Source organism: Canis aureus, chromosome 31 (assembly GCF_053574225.1).
Source record: "Canis aureus isolate CA01 chromosome 31, VMU_Caureus_v.1.0, whole genome shotgun sequence".
Taxonomy (NCBI): domain Eukaryota; kingdom Metazoa; phylum Chordata; class Mammalia; order Carnivora; family Canidae; genus Canis; species Canis aureus.
In genome coordinates, this window is record NC_135641.1 from 40,647,493 (window position 1) to 40,670,701 (window position 23,209).

General features: G+C 40.0%; 1 protein-coding gene across 8 annotated transcripts in view; it reads right to left on the minus strand.

Moving 5' to 3' along the window:
* Positions 1-23,209, minus strand: part of PLD1 (phospholipase D1) — a 204,572-nt gene that overhangs the window by 58,122 nt on the left and 123,241 nt on the right. For 7 of the 8 annotated variants that reach the window (XM_077880343.1, XM_077880346.1, XM_077880345.1 and 4 more), the window contains exons 13-19: positions 18,856-18,966; positions 14,649-14,852; positions 13,449-13,662; positions 12,766-12,879; positions 6,942-7,070; positions 6,085-6,203; positions 4,420-4,533 (exon numbers count right to left, since the gene is read on the minus strand). In XM_077880343.1, coding sequence (XP_077736469.1) covers positions 4,420-4,533; positions 6,085-6,203; positions 6,942-7,070; positions 12,766-12,879; positions 13,449-13,662; positions 14,649-14,852; positions 18,856-18,966 — 1,005 coding nt within the window. The remainder of the gene's footprint in view (positions 1-4,419; positions 4,534-6,084; positions 6,204-6,941; positions 7,071-12,765; positions 12,880-13,448; positions 13,663-14,648; positions 14,853-18,855; positions 18,967-23,209) is intronic. The other variant, XM_077880341.1, reaches the window with a different exon arrangement.

Here is a 23,209-nt window from a genome sequence, read left to right on the forward strand (position 1 = left end):
AGAACATGAGTTTCACCTACTATCTACTTTATTACGTCAAATGCTCTCTCTCTCCATTTCAATAAGTACATGGTATAAAGATTTTGTATCCAGGATTACCCTAGTGGCCCACCCAGAAAAATGGAAACTTCTTTGCTCTAAACTCCTGAAAACACTAGGGAAAGCTTGAGGGCTGAAACTAATATCGATATAATCCAAGCTAGTGCACCTTTCTAAGGGCTTTGCGTGGATTCATTTAGCCATCACCACCAGGCCTGTGAGGCAGATGCTATTGGGATCTCTGTGTTATTGATGAAGAAAATGCATACAGAGATGTGAAGCACTTTCCCCAAGGTTGCACAGCTGATACGTAGCAGAGCTGGGATTTGAACACACTAACTCTAGAATCTACCCTTCCCCTTGTAACCATCCCCTTGAGTTAATTAAAGCTTGTGGTCTCTAAATTTTGTTACGAACAATAAATTGTTAAAAATGATGTTAGAATTTGTTTAAAAAGAATAAGCCTAAGAAAGAACTTTATTAAATTGTGTTAAATTTCTCAACTGAGAGTATGTAAGAGTTATTTGGCTATTGCCACATGACAGCTGAGAGCGGGAAGGGCCTGAAAGGACGACAATCAACCCTTTAAATATCAAGTTGCCTACTACACACCAGGTCTTATCTCCTGGCTCCCTTCTGGATGCTCTGGAAAACCAGGAGTTCAGCTAGATTATTGCTTTTGGCCTCTAGGTTCTATAGGCTCATGACTCGAAAACAATAATGTCTAGGACAAGATGAATAATGTTGAGAGCCAGGAAATAATGTGAAGTGAAACAACACCATGGTCAGAACTTTAGAGAAAAAGAGAAACAGAGCAGGGTCTTTTCTTTTTCTTTTTTCTTTTTTTTCTTTTTTTTTTTCCGGTTTCTGATCATCTCAGACTCTCCTGACTTAAAAAAATTGGCATCGCCTGGCTGGGCCCCCGGTTTTCACAACCGGAGTTATTTTGGCAGTTCTGAAAAACATCTTCAGGTTCTGTGAGGTCTAACACTTTTTAAATTGAGGGGGAGTCCTCTTTAAGAAAAAGAATACTGATTTACAAATGCAAACTTTGCATATGCTAGAATTACAGTCACAAGCCTCCTTACTGATCTCCTTGCTTTCCGCTGTCTCTAGTCTAAGTTCTTCATCTGTGTAAACTTTGGGTCCCAAAGTGTGTTCATTCAGAGAGGTGGAAACAGATGTGACAAAAATGAGAGCTCCTCCGTCAGTTCAGCTTGGGAGATTCTCAGCACATTCATTCTTAGCGATTCCTGATCCACACCAGCATACTAAAAGTGCTAAGAAATCCTGTGCTTAGAAAATCCACAAAAACCTGTCTGTCCATGGAAATCGGGGCATAGCTATCAGCATCTCACAGGTAAAGCCAGGTTTGGAAATTCTGATGTTGGTTGGTTTTCAGAAAGCATTCCTATAGCATGCCCCAGGTGAAAAAAAAAATAAGTTCCAAAGTTCACTAACATCTCCAGGATCAGGTCCAAATGAACCGGGCCAGCACCCCAGGCCAACCCCAATCTGGCCTTATGCCGTCTCAACCCCACCCACCTTCCAACTCCTCAAGAGCAAAAGGTCTGAGCCTCTTAGTTCCACCACTGACTGCACAGGCCAGCTTATTGCTTATGAGAGACACCCAGTGCTCTGCTCTCGTCCCCACTGCCGGACTCTCACAGCATGCTGGGCCATGTACTTTCATGCTGGCCGTGCGTCCTAGACCACATCCAGCATCATTAATTGACTACGTCAACGTCATAGCTTCCTCTTTCCCCCAGCTAACCACATTTCCAGAGGCGAAGAACCATTATCTTCTTTCTTAGCACCCAGGTATGCATGGATGAGCTCCCTGTGCAAGCAGATGGCACTTAACCAACCTACGAGTAAGTCTCGGTAGACTTCCTTTCACATCAACTGGCTCCACTGATTCCTGAGACCGGGCCACTGGAGCATATGGAAGATGAACATATAAGCCTATTAGGAGGTTCACGGGTCCAGCCCCACTCCTAACACTGCATTCAGTGACGCAGAGAAGGTGACTCAAGAGGGAGGCAGTTTATAGAGTGGACATGCAGAGTATCTATCTAGCTTGCAGGGGACTCGATGAGATTCTATAAAACAGGGCTTTACCAACAGGTAGGAGAAGGCATATGTTTATTCAACACCAGGATACAACTTCCTCTGCTGGTCACAAAAGTGTACAATTCCCAGAAATTCCTTCCTAATAGATGCTTAATTAGTATCTGCTGTGATAAGTCGATCACCGAATCAATTTTAACGCCACCTCAAATCTTAAATTAAACTCTCTTGTTTTCTTAACATGAAGGCTCCTACTTTATCTTATAACATGGGTAATTTTTCCCTCTGAGTAGAATAAAATTAAACAGGTTCATAAAATATTCATTAACTTACATATGAACACATACACATCTATGTCTCTAAGTTTAAATTACTTGTCTCCTGTAGCCTGGGATAACTAAATATTTGCTATAGGTATTTCCTAAAATGTCTTTCTATTCCTTAGACACAAAGGAGTACTTGTGTATAGTACAAAGTAACTGATTTAGGCCTTTCATTTACATGATCATATTCACTAGAATCCATGACCAGCTTATATAAGTCTGTATTAGTTATGTCAGTAGCCCACTGCTGGACCTTTACTTACACAATCCTTTTTGGAGGGGAGCGGAGAGAGGGAGAAGGAGAATCCTAAGCAGGCTCCACGCCCAGCATAGAGCCCAACATAGGGCTCGATCTCACAGCCCCGAGATCATGACCTGGTCCCAAATCAAGAGTCAGATGCTTGACCGACTGAGCCCCCCAGGTGTCCCTACTTAAATAATACTTTTGATGATGACAGTGATGACCTTGAACAAGGGCAGCCCATCCTAGTTCTTTCTCTGATGACCTCAAGATATTAGAGCCACAGTAACAAAGGACTAGAGCAGGATTTCAAGCTCCACCTCTATCTGCAGCCAGCTGGTGACCCTGGACAGGTCTCTTAGCTCCACTGGGTCTTAATTTTCCTATTTGTAATTTGAGGTGCTTAGACTGGATGTGGTAAAAATTATGTGACTCCATTAAGCAAATTCCATATTCTACTAAAAGATCTCCTAAAAGGCGTGTGGTTAATTAGGAACTAAAATTAGATTGAACTATAACTAGCTTCTTAGAAGTAAAGTTTCAGCCACATTCCTGGTGCTTAGCCGGTATCAGTCCCAGGTTTACGGGGATATCATGTTGCTAGGGTCACTTCAGTCTCCAGTTTACTGTGTGTCATGTTGCTAGGGTTACTTCGGAAGCAATTACAGGACCAGCCTTTCCTTGACTGGCCTTTTCTAAGGATATTTATTCATTTACACATTTTCTAATTGTGAACACATTTATTGGAATCCTTGTGACATAAAGATTTTTAACATATGTGTCCACTTAATATTCTTGAGGAAACTAAAACCAGGCCCTTTATAGCAAATGTCATGAGTTGAGGACAAAGAAACTTTTCAAAATATTCTGTATGTATAGATGAGCTGTTCCAGATTGATTAATCCTCTTTAGTCACTCTGTAACCTACGAGTGATAATATCAAACACATTAAAAAAAAAGGCAAAAAGATAGGAATATAAATTTCTGGAGCATTTGATGTTTTTACAATTTATGCATGAAGGATTATACAGATTAAGAATACACATGCTTTCTGTGAGACCCTCTCATAAGGGAAATGCTTGTTAACTAGAATTGTTTTCTATAACTGTTATCAAAGTGAATCAGCTAAGAAGATTATCAATCACCTACCACGTGTAAGACTCTAGGATAGCTACAGTAGGAGGAAAAGAGGCCTAAAAAACGAGTGTGTTAGGACATCTGGGCGGCTCAGCGATTGAACGTCTGCCCTCCGCTCAGGTCATGATCCCGGCGTCCTGGGATCGAGTCCCACATCGGCTCCCCGCAGGGACCCTGCTTCTCCCTCTGCCTGCGTCTCTGCCTCTGTGTCTCTCATGAATAAATAAATAAAATCTTAAAAAAAAAAACTTAGTGTGTTGCTAAAGAAATTGATAATACAGGTGAAATAAAAGACACACATGTAAAGATAATGATAAATCTGCTGCAGTGTAGAGTAAAAGACGAGTAACAGAAGAAACAAGTGCTAAGGAAGTAAAGCTCTGTGTTTATTTGATTTATAAAAAGAGCTTTTAAAAGAGTATAAATGGAATACATTTTAAATTAGAAATATAATTCTAAATTTTAAAAGGTCTCTTCAGATTTGTTTTGGACTTGTCCTCATTGTGAGGTCAACTCAGTGTCCTCACTGAAGCCAACGTAATAGACACTAAATCCAATAAGAATAATTTTACCCAGTAGCATCTGGTGAAAAAGAAAAGCCAGACTTACCTGTACATTGGCATGGACGGACCCAGGCACTTGATATTTCAACTCATGGGCTGTTGTTTGAGATTTTGGAAGCAGGAAAGGATATGAAAGGGACCGATATTTTGATTTCATGATCTAAAATAAAGGAAAACAGGTTAAAAAAAAAAAAAAGATCCAGATGAGAAAATAGCTCCCTTCCTCCCTACTTTGTGATTATAAAAGAAATTCAGATTCATTTGAAAGTGAAAAAGAAAAACGTTAACTGTGGAGTTTCTAGTTGAAGAGGCAATAGATTATTTATTTTTATAATGTTCTTTCCATTTTCCAGTGTCAGAGAACTCCTTTTCTCCTTCTTCTTTTTCTTCTTTTTTAACCTTATGTAGTGGGCATGTATTATTTTATATTTTTAAAGAAAGTTTAAATATACTCTAGGATTTAGAGGCACATAGTTGCAAAAATGGCATTTTTTTTTTTGTAGACTGATTCCTTACTATGTTTTAGATATCTTGTCACAGCAGTACAGCACTGCATATCCTATTTTAATAACTTCATAAGAAAATGATAAAGAACCATAATTTGTTAAACAAATTCCTATTAATGTACATTTCAGTTATTTCTCATTTTTTCAGGCTTATTAGAAGCAATGTCAAAATAAATTCCCTATCAGATTACTTCTTTAACTGAAATAGTCAAAAAAAAAAAAAAAAGATTTCCTAAGCTAAAGGTTGTATAGTTTTTAAAAAGCTTTCTGGGGTTTACCAACTTATCCTACCACAAACAGAGCATAGAAGCATCCGAAATCCCAAAACCAATCCCAGATACTAGTAGGTTAAGAGTAATATCCTTTCATTTATTCATTCATGCTCCCTTCATTTCTGTTAAAAAATATTTTCATTATTTCTCAGACTCCATGTTCAGTGGCGAGTCTGCTTGAGATTCTTCCTCTCTCTGCCCCCACCCCACCCCCTACTCTCTCACTCTCTCTTCCTCTCTAAAATAAATAAATCTCAAAAAAATATTTCCTTTATTTCTAAAAAGTCATCAAGTTTATGTAAATAAAAGCTTATGCAAATGAAAATCAAGGTGAGATTCTAAGTTGTTGATAAGACTTTTTCCCCCCAGATTATCAAGGAGACTAAGGCCTCATCACAATTTACAGTAAATAAGATGGGACCTTAATGACAGCCAGATGGTAGGTACTTAAGTTATTCCTGTAATGAAGGCACAGCCAGTCTGCAGAGAAGGAAATGTGCTCACACCACTCCCCTCGCTCAGAGCCGCCTCCCAGAAGCCTGGACCAGTATGAACCCAGCGCAATGCCAGGACTGGGAGGACTGGAAAGCTTGAGCTCTCACATCCAAACGAGACCCCTGTCCCCCCTACAATAGGCCTCCAGATGACCGTCAGTCCAGACCCGATGCTTAATCAGCACTGAGTATCCAAGACATTAAAAGGATCACAGCAGGCCCTGAACGTAGCATCCGTCTCTCTGTGCACTGAAGTGTCTGTGGAGTGAAAGTTCAGGAACATCATCTTCTTCTGCCCACAGAGCCCGGCTCCCTGACAACCAGGCCCTCAATGCCAGACGAGCCACCGCAGCACCTTCTCGCCAACCCCACCAGGTTTCTCGTCTCCCAGGCTCGCTCTCTTTATGCGGACGGAGTCACGATGACACCAACCACGGACCTTCGTGAAGTTCCAGCGCTGGATGAAGTGACGCGCCACGTCGCGAGCCGCCTTCCCGTGGACTGCGGAGGCAATGTCGTGCCACGGCATCCGGGGAGTGGAGTATCTGTCAATGAAATCTGCCCGGTGGCCCGGGCAAGCATCGTCACTAACTGTGGTGCCAGGGACGAGCCATCTGATTCCAGCACTGCCCCCAACCATGATAGGTAAAAAGAGACATGGGAGTGTTGACTTGGCTTGGTGGAACTGTACCTTGATGGCCAAGGGAAACATAGATACCACATGGAGGGGCACAGTCCCCCCGCAACCGTGTCCCTCCCCCACGATGTTTCCATTTCACTTAGTATGAGATAATCACTAGGCAAGGCAAGATGTGAGTTGGTGCCAATTATCTAAGGTGTGTCCTTAATATCACATTTTCCTTTTGTGTCCTGTTCAAATAACCCCAGGCCATGTACACAGTTCCATCTCTATCTTCTCCTAGATGAACATGTATAAGTGATAGTCTGAAAATGTCCAATTTTAATGCTGGGAGATGAAGATGATACTCAGAAAAGGAGATGATCAAAGGAAGGGCACCATCTCTTACAGAATTACAGATGATTACCCCCAAGATATGCCGAGATGAAACCTAGAGTTTGCAGACAGCAAGCTATATCTCACGCTCTTCCCTTATTACGACTATAAGGAAAAGTCCTTAAGCGTATGGCTGAATCATAGTCCCCAGAGTTTTTACCAAATACCCAAAACAAAGCAAAGCAGAACACAGGACATGATAGCCTGCCCATGCAAACTTGCTCAGATGCTGACAAGTAAAAGACAAAATATAAGCAGCCACCCACTATCATGGTACTCACCAGCAAAAGGTTTATCAAGTTGTACCCAGTCTTTGAAGACAAAATTGCAGTAGTCCTTTCCATGCCAGAACCTGGTTTCCCCATGGAGCTCTCCCATGCCCGTCTGTAAACTGCGGAGGGAGCTGGTGTCTGTGAAGGCAGCAGAGACTGTGTTCAGGTGGGCCTCAGGGAGGGAGGCTCACCTCTCATTTATTAACCCCTTAGAGACGTCCGAACTGTTCTCCTTAAGGCTCAAAACTAGGTGTTCGTGCCATCTGAGGCCGTGGGCTGGCAAGGTTTCACAATGCACACAAGTTTATCATTAGTGGGTAGTTGGGCCTATCACCAGGCTCGTCACTTGACACTGAAATCCAACATTCTCTGCCCCGTCTACCAGATGACTGAAGTCATCGAGTTAACTGTGAATCAAGAAGTAAGTCACTGGGAGGGACAATCAAAGAGCAGGTCAGGTAGAGAAACACGAGAGGCAAAGGCCATGAAGAAATCATGCCCTTGGCTCTCCCCAACCAATACCGTGCACGCCCGATACATAATTCTTGTCTTTTGCACCTCAAAAGCAAGAACCTCAGATTTGCAGCCCTAGATCATCAAGCTAAGTGATACTGAGCTTCATCGTTTTGGATCAGGGATTCCTTATACAAAGAAAGGAAGAATTTGGCCTACATGGATGGCATCTAAAATCCTAGGCCCCTAACATTTTACATTCCCAGCATCAAAAATGACACCCACGAAGAAAATCACAACACACAGAACTTATGATTACACAGGTGCAAAAGCAGCAAACCACTGCAACGTTCCACAAAGAGCCCTGCTGGGAGCATTTTACTTAAAGGTAAATACTTTGCCTTAAATCGTTTGTGCATTTACAGGGCTACGTTGACCACAAAGACCACTAAGCAGGAAGACAAGCAGAACTACGAATCACAAATGCAGCGCTTGGCACAAAAGAGGCACTTAACAAATAGACACTGGATGCAATATTGGTTGAGTGAATAAATGGTAGCAAGTACCAGTGAGAGTTGTGGCCTGGCCCCCTACCACCACACGTCCCCACTACTGTCTTTCTAAAATGCAGACTGTTGGCTTAAAAGCATTTTAAGACCACCTGCTACCTACGGGGAGTCAAATCTGTAAAGCTGAGTGTGCACAGAAGGCTCTTCCCAAACTGGTGCCAACCTCCCTTTCTGATCCTTCTTTTCCCCACCCCAGGCCCTGTGTGCACCACATTTCTCACAGTATTTTGACAGGCGTGGTCTGTTCTGTCTTGGTGCAGTTGGCACATTATTCCTTCCATCTGGAATGATCTTCCCTCCCTCTCATCCTCGTCTTCACATCCTCCCAGAGCCACATTAGCTGTTACCTGCCCCACCGATACCTCCCAGACCCCAGCAGGGAGAGGCAGCCACTAGCTGTTGAATAGAACCATCAGCAGCTGCACGCCCCAGGGCCCCTGACTCTGGGACACAAGTGTGTGACGATGCTCCCCGCCAGTCTGCAAACTCCTCAGGGGTGGGGCGTGTAACTTCTCTGCTTGGTGTAGGTGCCGGTATTCAGGAGGCAACCTACAAGGATTCGCATAGCAAAAGTTTTTAAACAATCACCACACACACTACCAACATTCTATCTCAAATGGAAATAATTAACCTTCAAAGGTTACTGAAATAATCTGTAAAAGAAAAATGTCTTGGGGTACCTGGGGGACTTGGTCAGTTAAGTGTCAGACTCTTGATTTCAGCTCAGGTCATGATCTCAGGGTTAGGAGATCAAGCCCCAAGTTGGGCTCTGCACTGGGTATGGAGCCTGCTTAAGATTCTCTCTCCCTCTCCCTCTGCCCCTCCCCACCTCTTAAAAGAAAGAAAGAAAGAAAAAAAAAGAAAGAAAAATGTCTTAAAGAGCTAATTTTTTAAAGATTTTATTCATCATTCATTCATTCATTTTAGAGTGTGCGTGCACATGTAAGCAGGGGAAGGGCTAGAGGGAAAGAGAGAAAAAGAATGCGAAGCAGACTCTGCCCTGACCCCAGAGCCTGACACCAGGTCCATCCCAGGACCCTGAAAACCATGACCCCAGCTGAAACCAAGAGTCAGATGTTCAACCAACTGAGCTACCCAGGTGCCCTGTAAAGTGGTAATTATTAACAAAACTCAGCCACGTTAAAAATAGAATTCTGTTGACTTCTCCCAGGGGTTTATGTTCCTGCTGCATTAAGACTGAGAGGCCAAAGTACTGGTCATCTGTTTGCTCACCAGTCAAATCTTTATAGTGAGCATGGCACTTCGCATTTTTAAAGAGAGAGAAAAAAAGGAAATAGAATGAGATAAATAAGGGTCAGATTCCAACATTTAAAAATATATATATATATGTAAGATAATAGATTATACATACAGGCTAGAGCTTTACGTCTACATACATATGTTTGTGTAAAAATTAACTTTCACCTACCAGTTAGGATAAGAAAAGCAAAACACAAAATTCTCGTCTCAAAAAACTATGTTGGTACTAATTGGATTCAAGCTGCTCATAATTCAGACATGGTTTTGGTTTCAGTCTAAATAATCTTGACCTAAGTTATCTCAACTAAATCAAGGTCTTCCTCAGAACAAATCAAATATTAAGGCAATGGAGCCCAGGACCCCTAGTTACTGGGATCACTGCTCAAAAGCGCAGGAGCAGCTATCAGCCGAAGAGAGGCTTTTCACCCCCACGACGCTGATCTGTGGGGCCCCTCCTGAGTCTGCATCTGGCTCCCAGGGATTCATCAGTGCACCTGCCTCGTCTTTGGCGCGGGCTCATGCCAGTTTCCTGCCATCCTCATCCATCCACAGCCCAGGCCTGCATCCTCCGCACCATTACTCCAACCCCCTTCTTGGCCTTCTTTCCTGGTGCCTCCTCCCCAACAAAGTTCTCCTGACCTTCTCCTAACCGTGCCCCTCTAGCACCAGATTCTCCTGTGGCTCTAAGACGTACAGCCAGGCCCAGGGCCTCACTCGGCCATGTCCACCTACTTGTCCCACCAGCACTTAAAATCACGTGTTTGACACTAGAATCACTAGTATCCTCACAGAACCAAGCCTTCCCTTGATGTCCTTGATTTCTGCTTTCCGTTCATTGTCACTCAAGCTCAAAGCTACAAATCAATGTTGGCTCCCTCTCTTTCCTTCTTTTTGATCTTCCCCACCTACCTCCCGACGGCCATTTCTCAAATCCCATTGAAATTCTGCGGATTCTGTCTTTGGAAAAAGTTTGTTTTGTTCACTTCATTCTTGGGACAAGCTAGTTGGACTCCGTGTGTCTCTAATGTAACTTAGTACAACACCACCCTTAACCCCTCCATCCCCCCCACTGCCCATCCTCTCCAACCCCTACCCCTCACCACCCCCCCCCCAGGAATTCTCCAACATCTAGTGGGTGAAGCTCAATGTCGCAACCTGATTTTCAAGACCCTCCCAATACAGGTGCAGATTTATCCCACCAACCCAACCTGTACACAAATTTACTAACACCTTAACCATAATTCTAAAACCCAAAAGCTCTGAAACGTCAAACGTTTTCTTACAGCTCATTTGTTAGTAAAATCTGACCTAAACTGACGAAAGGTTATATCTTTGTTTAGCCCATCTGCTGTTGCACAAATATAAACGATTTGCTTACAGGGTATTTCCTGGACCCTGCAAGCAGTATAATATTATAGGTTTTGCATTACCTTTCTAAAATCCAGAATCCTCTCATTTCTGAAGCATATCTGATCCCTAGGAGTTTCGATAAGAAACAGCAGACCTCTAGGTATTTACACACTCCACACCTATGTCTGAGACACTGAAATACACATTTTTTTGGCATTTCCCATTCAGGTGCCTTAAGATGTAACATCTACCTGGATGCCCATTTTTTTTTTTTTTCCCCATTTTAGGCTCTATCTACTAAATCTTTGCCTATATTCAAGGCCACTTCCAAAATATGTTCTCAATGAGTTATATTTAAAAAAAAAAAAACAAAAAACCTGATTTTTGAAAGTCGGATTTTAGAATTGTAAATTGGGCTTTACATTTATGGACAAGGCTTTATTGGCAACCCTTACCTGTAGGCGTATCTCCCCCCTGCTGAATTACTAAGGCACTAGGTCAGTGAAACATTTAAACCTGATGCTTACCTATTAGATAATTAACTCTTTGACAAGAGAAAATAAGCCTTCTGTATCTTATACTGTTGAATCCCTGAGAACTGTGTTTAGACACGCTTTAACCTACTGTTCTTTATCCCTTATGATTAGATATCTGGGACTGGAACACTGTCTCAGCTAAATTGCAGAAATGATTTCCTCCCCTCAGCCATTTAGTTAATCTTGCTTCAAAAGAAATATCAGCAAACAGTTGTCGAGTATAAGAGGAGAAAAAGTCAACTGTTTAAAGCTAACAGTCATCAGGCAAAGCCACTGCAACTTAAAATTCTCCCTCTTGCAACATCATTTTGAAAGAAAAAAAAATCTTGAAGAATGGCTGAATGATTTTGAATATATATATTACAGAAATGTGTCGTGATTACTAATTACATTCCATATGAACTGATTTTAGTGCTATTTCTAATTAACCCATAGTGATCTTGCATGCACGCTACACACTGATTTCTATACACCAGTAAGGTTCACTAGAAGCCCAGTTCATTGTGGTCTTTATTTTTAATGATTTATTTATTTGAGAAAGAGAGCGAACAGGGGGAGGTGGAGAAGGAGAGAAAAAAAATTTCAAACACTGAGCATGAAGCCCAGACATGGGGCTCAGTGCAGGGCTTGATCCCATGACCATGACCATGACCGGGGCTGAAATCAAGACTTGGACGCTTAACCAACTTCACCATCATGGTCTTTTGCGTTAAGGTGAAACTAAGGCTGCAAAGAAGTTAACCCAGTTTATAGCCTCAGGAAAGGAAGTTATTAACTCAAGCAAATACTCAGCTTCAGATTTCTCATGAAGAGCTACTCTATGTTTAATTCGGGTTTCAAGTCCTATGAGACACTATAAGTTTAAGTCATTACACAACTTAAACGTAGAGCTGTGCTCTTTAAATTCCTTTTATAGAATATAGAATATAGAATATAGTAGAATGTTACTTTTTTTTTTTTTCAACACAAATTCACATGGAACTTCCATATATGCAGGATTTCTCTGGTTGGAGCAAGAACCAATAGAGGTGGGAGGGCCCAGGGCCCACCTACTGAGGGTTCTTCTCAGACCCCGAGAAACACCAAGGTCCCCCATGTGACTCACATCCAGCCCCTGCAGCTGGGCTCTGCCTCAGTCTTCTAAATAGCACATTAGAACCCTGGCCTTGGAATTCGGCCAAACGCTTGTGATGCAGTAATTCGCATTTCTGCTGACTCACAAATCTGCCTTGTGAGCTCTGGGAGGCTGATAAACCGGAACACCACTGTGCAAGTTCCTTATCATCTCTGACCCTCAGTTTCCTGATCGGCAGAGAGGGAGATAACACTACGACTCCCAAGCACCACCAGTGCTCAGGGTCCTAACAGGCAGTCCGCACATGATAAACTAGCTTAGGATTTTCCTGTGGCTGCCAGACTTTGCGATTGTTACTCATCCCTTGATGCGATCCAAGGCCAAAGTCCTCTTCATCCCCACCACCCCACGTTAGGTCCTGAGTAACTCATTCAAACACGTAGTTCTTACAAAAGCCCATCAGGTTACAATTTCTAGTAATACGTGTGGCGTGAAAACTGTGCAAACAGGAAGCCAATCCAGAAACACACTCGGCTCATGCAGCAAAAGCGGAAGCCTGAGGACATTTTGCTGCTTCACACATCACTTACCCGTGTCAGGTCTAGGGAGCCCCTGCTCAGACTTACTGGAAGAGCGAAAGAGTTTCAGGTGGGGTTTTAAACCATGGATTAAATTCTGACGACTTCTACAGTGATTACAATAACCTGGAGAAAGTTGAGAGTTCTATTTTTTTTTTCTCTACACAGAGAAATACATATACATCAAGTTTTCTAAACTGAAGAGCAGCCTCGATCATTTTTTAAATGAGGCAAGTCTATAAAATCAGTCATAAATTCTGTGCAACAGAAAACTGCAGAGCTCTAAGACAGATTTGGAAAGAACAGCAAATTTATAGGATGTAGAAAATCTAATGTTTAAAGATAAAAGCTTCATGTATCACTGGATAGGAAGAGAAATGAAATTTCTTCCCTAAGAAGTGAAGGACACCTAATGCTTTTCTCTTCGTGACTTGGCATTATTTTGGAAACGCTTAGTCATCCTGCTACCATCAGAAGTATGAATTGGGGTCGTGATGACTACGTATGTGAATAAAACAATTTGTTCTAAATGAGGCCAACCAAGCCTCAAAATGGCAGGATATTGACTAGGGCCATATAGCCACCTGTCAGCATCGCTCCTATGACTCCATTCCAGGAAGATGGGTTTTAAAGACTGGTAAACACAGGGTCCAGGACAGAATTATTGAGATACATCCTGGCAAAGGAAGACTTACTGGAGGCGCTGCCAATGCTGCTGATGCTGTCTACATTGTGCAGGTGATGCCTGTGGAGCTGCCTGTAGAGGCTAAATTTAGAGAATTTTCTGGACTTTCCTATTCCTTTCAGCTTTGAATCCATATCATCAACACTCTTCGAGGTGGGCACATTTTTACTAGATTCCTTTTCATTTTTCAGGCTTAGGGATTCCATGGACTCCGTTGTTTCAGCCTGAGAAAATTATTTAAAAAAAAAAAAAAAAGACACTGCGTAAGGTATGCTGCAATGCGATCCTTTAATTCCAGCTGAGCTGAAGTGTAAAGTTCACACATGACAGAGGCCCTCTAACCGACACACAATACTGGGTGAGGTCAGCCACAGGGCAGTGGAGGATTCCTAGGAGCCGGGTCAGGGCTAGCACAGGGATACCAAGCGTTCCATTGTAGCTCCTCCTTCAGTAGGCCAAATTCTTGAAATTTCATCCCTACTAACCTTTTTATTCCAAACACAATTACGTGAGTTATAGTCACCGTTGAGCTACCGAACTTCTGCCTCTGATAAATGCTTTTTCTGTTAATTATTTTCCCAGCTACTTATTCACCAACTCTTTCTTTCCAGAAAGGTCACATATCCAGCAGTAAAAAGAGATGAGCCCATCAAAATTGTAATAAGTGTATTGATATGTTGGCCACCGTTAGGGTTGAAACAAGTCAGCACTGCGTGTGGATACGGGCATATGGGTGTCTTGGCAGCTCCTGATGTGAAAGGTACTTTGAGAAGTTATTAACTTCCTGCATTCAAAAGAAGCCCCTCCATGACTCCTGCCCTATTTTTGCACGTCTTTAAGTAGGAAGATTTCAAAAGGCTCAGCAGGTGCTTGGAATAAGTCTGCTTGTTTAACGTAAAGCCCAATCGACACATATTTTTGTTTATGAACCTTTTTTCCACACGAGAAATGAGCCTTTTGTTTAAATGGAAAACAAAGGAGCTGCTCTGAGCTATCAAACGCGCTATTGGATCTCTTTTCTCTTACAAGAGAAGAAACTGAGAATAAGAGATGCGATGTTACAGACTTGCCAGGTGGTGTTTGAAACCAGGTCTGCTCATACAGGGATACGCCACCCCTCATTCGACCAACCAGTCAGTCCCGCTATTAACCCATAGGTATGCAAATCGTGTCCCTTCTACGCAGTTCCATAGAGGTGAAATCCACTTACTGTGAAAGAACCCAGAGACGACGGTCCTCCAGTGACACGCTTCACACTGCCCACGTCCGTGAGTCTGTGTTCGTTATCATCCCACCTTCCATAGGCCAGGTCGATCCCACCCACAAAGGCCACTGACTGGTCGATGACCACAATTTTCTCATGATGAGCCCACAGATACACGCTGGATGACACATGATCTGGGTGCCTCATCACCTTGGGAGGGAAAAGAAACACCCACAGGTGATGCACTTTTTAAAGTGTCCTTCATTTTGTAATAAAACAGATCTGTCTTCTCCCTTGAATAGCATTTTCTTTTTCTTTCTTTTTTCTTTCTTCCTTCCTTCCTTCCTTCCTTCCTTCCTTCCTTCCTTCCTTCCTTCCTTCCTTTCCTTCCTTTCCTTCCTTCCTTCCTTCCTTCCTTCCTTCCTTCCTTCCTTCCTTCCTTCCTTCCTTCCCTCCCTCCCTGTTCTGCTTTGGTCCTCTTTCAAGACTTCATTTAAATTCAAGTTAGTTAACATTTAGTGTAGTATTAGTTTCAAGGGTAGAATTTAGTAATTCGCTACTTGTATATAACACCCAGTGCTCATTACATCACGTGCCCTCCTTAGAGCCCATCATCCAGTTAGCCCGTCCCCCCACCCCCTCCCCTCCAGCAACCCTCAGTTTGTTTCCTATGGATAAGAGCCTCTTACTGTTTGCGTCCCTGTTTTTTTTTTCTTTTTTTGCCTCCCTGTCTTTATCTGACTTTATTTTTCCTTCCCTGTGTTCATCTGTTTTTGTTTCTTAAATTCCACATATGAGTGAAATCACATGGTACTTGTCTTTCTCTGACTGACTTATTTCACTTAGGATAATATACTCTAGTTCCATCCATGTTGTTGCAAATGGCAAGATTTCATTCTTTGTGATGGCTGAGTCATATTCATATATATATATATATATATATATATATATATATATATATATATATATACACACACACACACACACATACATACACACACACCACTTCTTCTGTATCTATTCATCAGTTGGTGGACATTTAGGCTCTTTCCATATTTTGGCTATTGTGGACATTGCTGCTATAAACATTGGGGTGCATGTGCCCTTTCAAATCACTATTTTTGTATTTTTGTATCCTTTGGATAAATACCTCGTAGTGCAATTGCTGGATCTCAGGGTAGCTCTATTTTTAACTTCTTGAGAAACCCCCATACTGTTTTCCAGAGTGGCTGCACCAGTTTGCATTCCCACCAACAGTGTAAGAGGGTTCCCCTTTATCCGCATCCTCGCCAACAACTGTTGTTTCCTCAGTTGTCAATTTTAGCCATTCTCCCCTGAATAGCATTCTCTAGAATTCAAATACCAAAATGTGCTATGTATACACCAAAGTTCTAATTTCACTCTCAGTATTTAGAAGAGGAAGACTTTTAGTTACTTTTTAAGCCTCTCCACCAGCACCACCCCATACCACATTTTGGGGCAGCTGCCATTTAGCTAGTAATTTGGCCATATAGTTCAGTAAGTCAGCTCGACATAAGCTGATTCTTTTTTCCACTTTAAAGAATTCCATTACACCTGATATTATTTTAAAAACAAAAAAAACTCAAAAAATGTTTAACCAACATCTATCTCTGACAAAATTTTTAATAGGTATATTGATATTTTGGCAGCCATTGAATTAAAATGGCAAGCATATGGATATAGGGATATGCATACTTTGTCAGTTCTTGATTTGAAAGATATTTTTAGAAGATATTATCCTCCTGCTTTCAAACAGAATTCTTTTTAAATGATCCCAGACTGACCTGTTTTTGTAGATCTTCTAAGTAGAAACATTCCAAAAAATTTTGAGACTACTTTTTTTAGTAACCTACTTCTTTTATGTGTGGTAAAATACACATAAAATTTACCATATTAACCATTTTTAAATGTACAGTACAGTGGCATAAAGTACATTCATATCGTTTGATCATCACCACTATCTCCAGAACCCTTTGTTTTGCAAACCTCTATACCCATTGAACAATAACTCCCCATTCTGTCCTTCCTGCAACCCCTAGAAACACCATTCTACTCTGTCTCTGACTTGGACTTATATATATAAATAGAACCATACAATATTTGCCTTCCTGTGATTGGCTTAGTTCATATAGAATAATGTCTTCAAGGTTCATCTATGTTTTAGTGTATGTCAGAATTTCCTTCCTGTTGGGGGTGGGTGGGGGTGACTGGGTGATGGGCACTGAGGGGGCACTTGATGGGATGAGCACTGGGTGTTGTGCTATATGTTGGCAAATTGAACTCCAATAATAATAATTTTAAAAAGCCAGAATCATTTTTATAACAGAGTCAAAACGCTGGGCCTTTGCTTGGAATCACCAGGAAGAGGAGTAAGGGAAGGCAGTGCGGGGCTTCCTTTCCATGTGCGACCATGTTTCCCCTGCTACCAGTGTCAACTCCTCTTTAAAGTGTCAGTGCTGATGGCTGAAGCTGTCTCTGGAGTCTACACATTAAAACTGACAGAGAGAACCTCCCAGTCACTGCCATTGCCCATTCGTTAAAGGCATTCTCCTATATGTGATTTGCTTCCCCCAAATCCATCTGTGAGGGCTCTAAATACACCCCCTGCCTGAACCTTTTCTGCCTGAGAAGTGCTGTGCTGGGTTCAAGACACTAACCTCCAGCCTCACAATCTTTAACGGCATTAACAATTTTTTTTTTTTTAATGATACCTTGTGAAAATGAGGATGGGGAGAGACAGATGCTCTCACTCTCTTCTCAAAGTAATAAAGGCTGGTAATGCCCTTTGGTTGGGCAACTTGGCAGTACCCCCCAGTAACTCTTAGTGTGTGTATAACCTGCTGTTTAGCAACTCTACTTGCAAGCAAATAGTCTGACAGAGGCACAGGAAATGGTGGGACAAGACAGGAGCACTTTTGATGATGGAAAAAAACTGGAAACCACCTAAACTTCCCCACCGTAGAAGCTGAATATCATGGCCTACCATTACAGTGGAGATCAGTAGCCATTTAAAAGGAAGGAGGATGTTGATAAACTTAAATAATTGCTCTATGCATTTTAAGTGAAAACGAAGGTTTCCAAAGAGCATGTGTGGTATAATCCAATTCTATAAATAGAAATGTGTGCGTGTATGCAGGTGCATGTGTAGGGGGGAAGAAGACCTGGGGAAAAATTGCACCAAAATATGAATAGTGATTTTTTTTTCTAGGTGAGGGATTATGAATGAGTTGCATTTAAAAAAAAAAAAGAATTTCCTTCCTTTTTAAGACTGAAATATATTCCACTGTATGTCTATACCAATCATTATTGAGAGTGGGATATTATAGTGTCCAACTATTGTTGTAGAACTGTCTATTCTCCCCTTTAAATCTGTCAATATTTGGTTTATATATTGTGACCGTCATTATTAAGTAGGCGCATGTTCATAATTGCTATATCTTCTTGCTGCATTGAAACTTTTACTAATGTATGATATCCTTCCTTGTTTTCTATAAACTTTTTCTACTTAAAGTCAATTTAATAAAAAAAAGTCAATTTCATATAATATTAGTACAGCCACGCCTGCTTTCTTTAGATTACTATCTACATGGAACATCTTTTTTTAGCCAAATAAAATATATGATTGTTAAACACTTTAAGCCTGCTAGAGATTTATTAATTAATTGCTTTGACATATCTCAATGACTGAGCAAGAACTATCAATAGGCCTTAAATCTTTGGTAAGTATCAAATAGCTTTTTTCAAGTTTATTATTATTGTGTTTATTTACTTTATTAGTTTTTTACACAATACACTATTAAGAAAAAACTTCTTAAATCCTAGAGGAGCTCTCTGTTGCTATCAGCATTCAAGGGATGTTACAAGGAGACCATATCTAAAAGCTTCCAGGATAATCTAAATGAGGAGCATGGGAACTTGGCAGAGCGCCTGAATATTAAAACAATTCCAGAAGGTGTGTTCTTGGCTAAATTATCAGGGTAAGAGAAACAGAAATATGAACTCTGCTGACTTCATCAATATCAGAAGTATAAGAAACTAGAATATTTTGTTTTATTTCTAGGAAGGATATAATGCTATTTATTCAAAATATATATTAGGGAATTCAACAGATTACACTGCTTAAGGCAAAACACATCTGAAAAACCTCAGAATAATAAAGAAGAACTATTGTTCAAAAGGATGAATTTAATACCTTTATGTTGGGGTGTAGACGCATCAAAGTCCTCTTGCTGTATTCACTGTTGATTCCAAGAGCAAGTTCCACCTCTTTGTAGAGCATTACAAAGATTCTCACTCCCTGTTGCTGTTACAAGAGAAAACACAAAGAGGAATGAGAATTTCTAAAAGTAGGTTATCATTTTTCTCTTTTTCCTTCCTGCATATTATAAACTTTCTTCCACAAACAAGAATAAAATAGTTAATGAAAAATGCAATACAAGAAGGTGAAATATAAGTGTATTTTAAGATACAAATATCAAAAATAAAAATTTATCTCCTTTCTAATCCTATAACTTGTCATACCAAGAGATAGTGTCAATATTTGATGAATTACAGCCGAAAGGCTGAAATAGTAACCTCATCTGCTAAAAGTGTCTGATGATCTTACACTCTGAACATTTTCTAACACTTATCATTGAGGAAAGTTTTGGCCTGATTCATGTTACAGGATTAGAGTTTCTGGTTTGCTTTTATTATACTTCAATTAGTTTGACACAAAACTCTGATGCAATAAATTATACTAAATATCCCTTAAATGTTCCTGGAGTGTTTTAATAGAATTTTTCTTCATTAAAAATATTTAGATGAAAAACCTATTTCTTAATCTCCAAAAGATGAATATACCGATTCATTCTCTTAACCCACAATTACAACATTAATATCTGTTTCTGAAATGACTTCTTTGGAAGTCGGTTTCTTTAACATTAAAAAATGCCTGAGTTTTAACAACAGCACACTATTAACATTGATCCAGCCTTAGACCTTGGACTTGATAGACAAGGCCATTGTGAGGGTCAAATTAAATCAAAAGTGCCTGATAAACTTTAACATGCTATGCAGATAACAATTTTTATTAACATTAACTATGAAAAAGACAATGTCTGACAGCTGGTTGTCTAAAAACAAACAAACAAACAAACAAACTAGTATTTTCTCCTCTAGTTCTGGGTAATGATAAGGTTTAACCTGTACTCAACTGCCCCCCACCTGAATGTCCTTCGTCTTTTCTCTGGCCATTCACATGGTTCCCTCTCCAACACAGAGTTCAAAATGTAGTCCTCCAGGAAACTCTTATTTTATTTACCCCCCGCTTATCGTATGACCCTTTTTACTTTTTTAGGTTTGCATTCTCAGTATTGCCTTTGCAGTTTGCAAGATTTGAATTTGAGTTTTCTACCTCCAGTAGCTTTGAAGGCACTCTGAAACATACCACATCCATATTAATGTCTAAAAATGCCTACACCTTGGCATTTAATATCCTAGGGATAAAAGGCAAGAATTTTTCCATTATACTGTACTTCCTAAAGTATTAGAGATGCAGGCACATCTAATAAAACGATAGTGGCAAAGAACAATTTAGTTACAATTTAAATTAACAATCCATGGTAATTAGGCATAGTTCATAATGGAAATTGGAGTCACTAATTTAAGAAGTCAACTGTGGGTTGAACACATCTAATTTATTAAAACTGGTTACTTTTGCAATGCTATAAAAATGTGAAATAACATTGGAGTTAATATTTGTAGGTTGCAGGATATAATATCTTAGAGTAAGCCAAATATATAAAGATAGTTCCCCAATACTGGTCTGCCAATATGAAGAAGCATGTTCTGGCCCCCAAATTGTTATAAGAACACATGACCTCAAAATACTAATATTCTGTTTTCCTGGTGTAACATGTGACAAGTGTATACATTTTTTGAGGAACATACTAAATACATGTATTTAAGCTGCATTAAGGAAATTTGAGTACTATAAGATCCATTCTGACTAAAAAAAATAGGATAAAAATATATACGTCATCTTATTTCTAGTTAACAGCTGAATTTTGGAACCAGCTTATTAGTAATCATTATTATGCAACTATTACTGCAACCAAGTACGTAAGTGCAGATAGGAGTAAAGAAATAGGAAGTGAAAAGTGTAAACAAGAAATGAGCAGATTAACTTCTAACAGTTTGGCCACTTAGTGCTCTGTAATAAACCACTGATGGAGGGCTTTAAATGAAAACTAGAATATTGTTTTTTACCTCTACTGTTCATATTTACTCTATTTAAATATTTCAGGATTCAGCTCTGGATAACAGTGAAAAAAAAATAGACTCCCATCAAAAAATATAATATAAACTTTAAAACCCAAAAGTGCAACCTAAATTATAAAATGTTATACCTGACTTCTTTCATCATGGTTCATTTGTTTTAAATGGATGAAAGTCTGCTTCTCAGGTTTATGAAATTACTATTCTTGAAGGATAGTAGTAGAAACTGGCCTAAATCTTATAGTTTTCCATTTACCTACCTAACTAATGGATTTTTTGAAATAATAGAGATGTTAGCAGTAATGGATTACATTATTACCATCCATCTATTAATGCCTGACATTTTCTTCTATATTTTGTCTTTTCTCATTGAAATAAATTAACTCCAAAGGAAACAGGGTAAAAGGACTTTTAAGTCTTTTTTAGCATATATACAAAGAACGAATAAGGAAGTAATTGAAGAAAACAGTTTATTTTAGGTGGTCTGGTTTACAAGTATTTACTTCCACCTATATTACAATGAGTGGTTAATTAGTGACAAGATTTCTATGATCATAAAACAATAAATTCCTCTTCTTTGGTCAGGGTGTTACAACAGTATCATAAACTCTAAAACTAGAAAGGGCAAAGGAAAAATGTTTCTTGGCAACAAAGCCATTTGCAGGTCATAATAAAGCAGACTTACACAAAATGTGGGAAATACTTGCATAAAATGAAAGTCAAGTTAGAAAAGAAAAAGGGACTGATGTTAATTCTGTAATTTGAAATACACATTGGGAGCATCCAATGTTTTACCAATGCCTTTTCATGACCCTAGGGGAAACTATTTTTTTGCTTGGGGAAGAGGAAGAAAAGTATTAATAGGGGAAGTAGAAAATGGATGGCATGGAGTGGGCTACGTGATGCCATGTTTCTTATCTCTGCTGAAGTCATGTAACCCAAAGGTTAGCAGAACTCACTTCACAGTGTAAACATGGAATAAACTTCATGAAACCTGAGCTTTAAGAGATGAAAGCTCTGTCCTCTTTTTTAATTAGTTTTGAATCAAGTAGAGTAGACATAATGCTATGCACGGTAGGAATTCTTAGGAGCTTTACATACGCAAAACACATGTAAAGACAACAAAAAATAAGAATTCTTTATAGTTGAAGTCAAGGAAAGGAGACTACTTTGAGCCAGATTTTTCTCTAATTATTCAAAGTATAGTAGTCAAAATATTTTCTGAATGCAGCCAAGTCTGTCCACTGCCTAACTTATGCAATCCCAAGAACTACCCTAATTTTATCATTCACAAGGACTTCCCCAGAGGGCACGATATTTTGGGAAAATGAAAAGTAAAGGACAAAAGGAAATCATATCCTTGTCATTCAAATGTAAGCCATGTGAAAGAGCACAAATGCTCCTATGCCTTTTTTTTTTTTTTTAACCAGTTCCATTTGAAGCACAGTCCTCAAGGTTCAAAACATATTCTCGTCTTCCCAGAAGGCCCTTCTAGTCCAGGACTTTGATAAGATCTTGTTTGATTTTTCTGCCTGAAGATGTGATTATTTGCCTCATTTGACAAACCTGAACATCTTTTCCTCCTGATGATCACCGACTGCAACTCTACAATGTGCCTTCCGATCCAGGACAGAAAGAAATTGTCTGACGACAACATCCCCCCTGAGGACCTAAGCTCCTTTCTCTAAGCCTCCAGGTTACTGCATTTGGAAGATTCTTTTGACATAAGTCCCATCAGAAATATCACATATTTCTAAGGCTGAAATAGACACGGTGGGTACAGGAATACAGTTGTCATAACTATGATGCAAGTTATCTCAGCTCTTGGGGCAATAAACGCAGATCTGTGGCAAACCCTGGTATGCTGACTTGAGTTGTCATCAGTCTGTAAGTCAAGGTTGCCTTATACTATTTTAAATGATAACACTGCTTATCAAAAGGCCAAAGAAATAGGAAAACACCAACTTGGCTATCACTAGAGAAACAAAATATTGTATTTCTTCCCTAAGAACTGCCATTATAAGAAATGTTTGCCTATATCTTGGCTATGAGGCAGAGACACTAAATTCCTCCCCTTAAATCTACACACTGAGATAGAAAGAAAAAGTCTTTATTTTAATCAGCCTTGTGGACCACAGGACTCATTAACATGAGAATAAATGTTATTTTCAACCTAGTACTTTGTGAAGGTAGTGGCTTTCAGAAACTAAATTATGTAAAGTAGTGATTATAGACATAGAAAATATCAATTTAGAATGGTCCAGGAGGTAAAAATTTATGACCAAAAT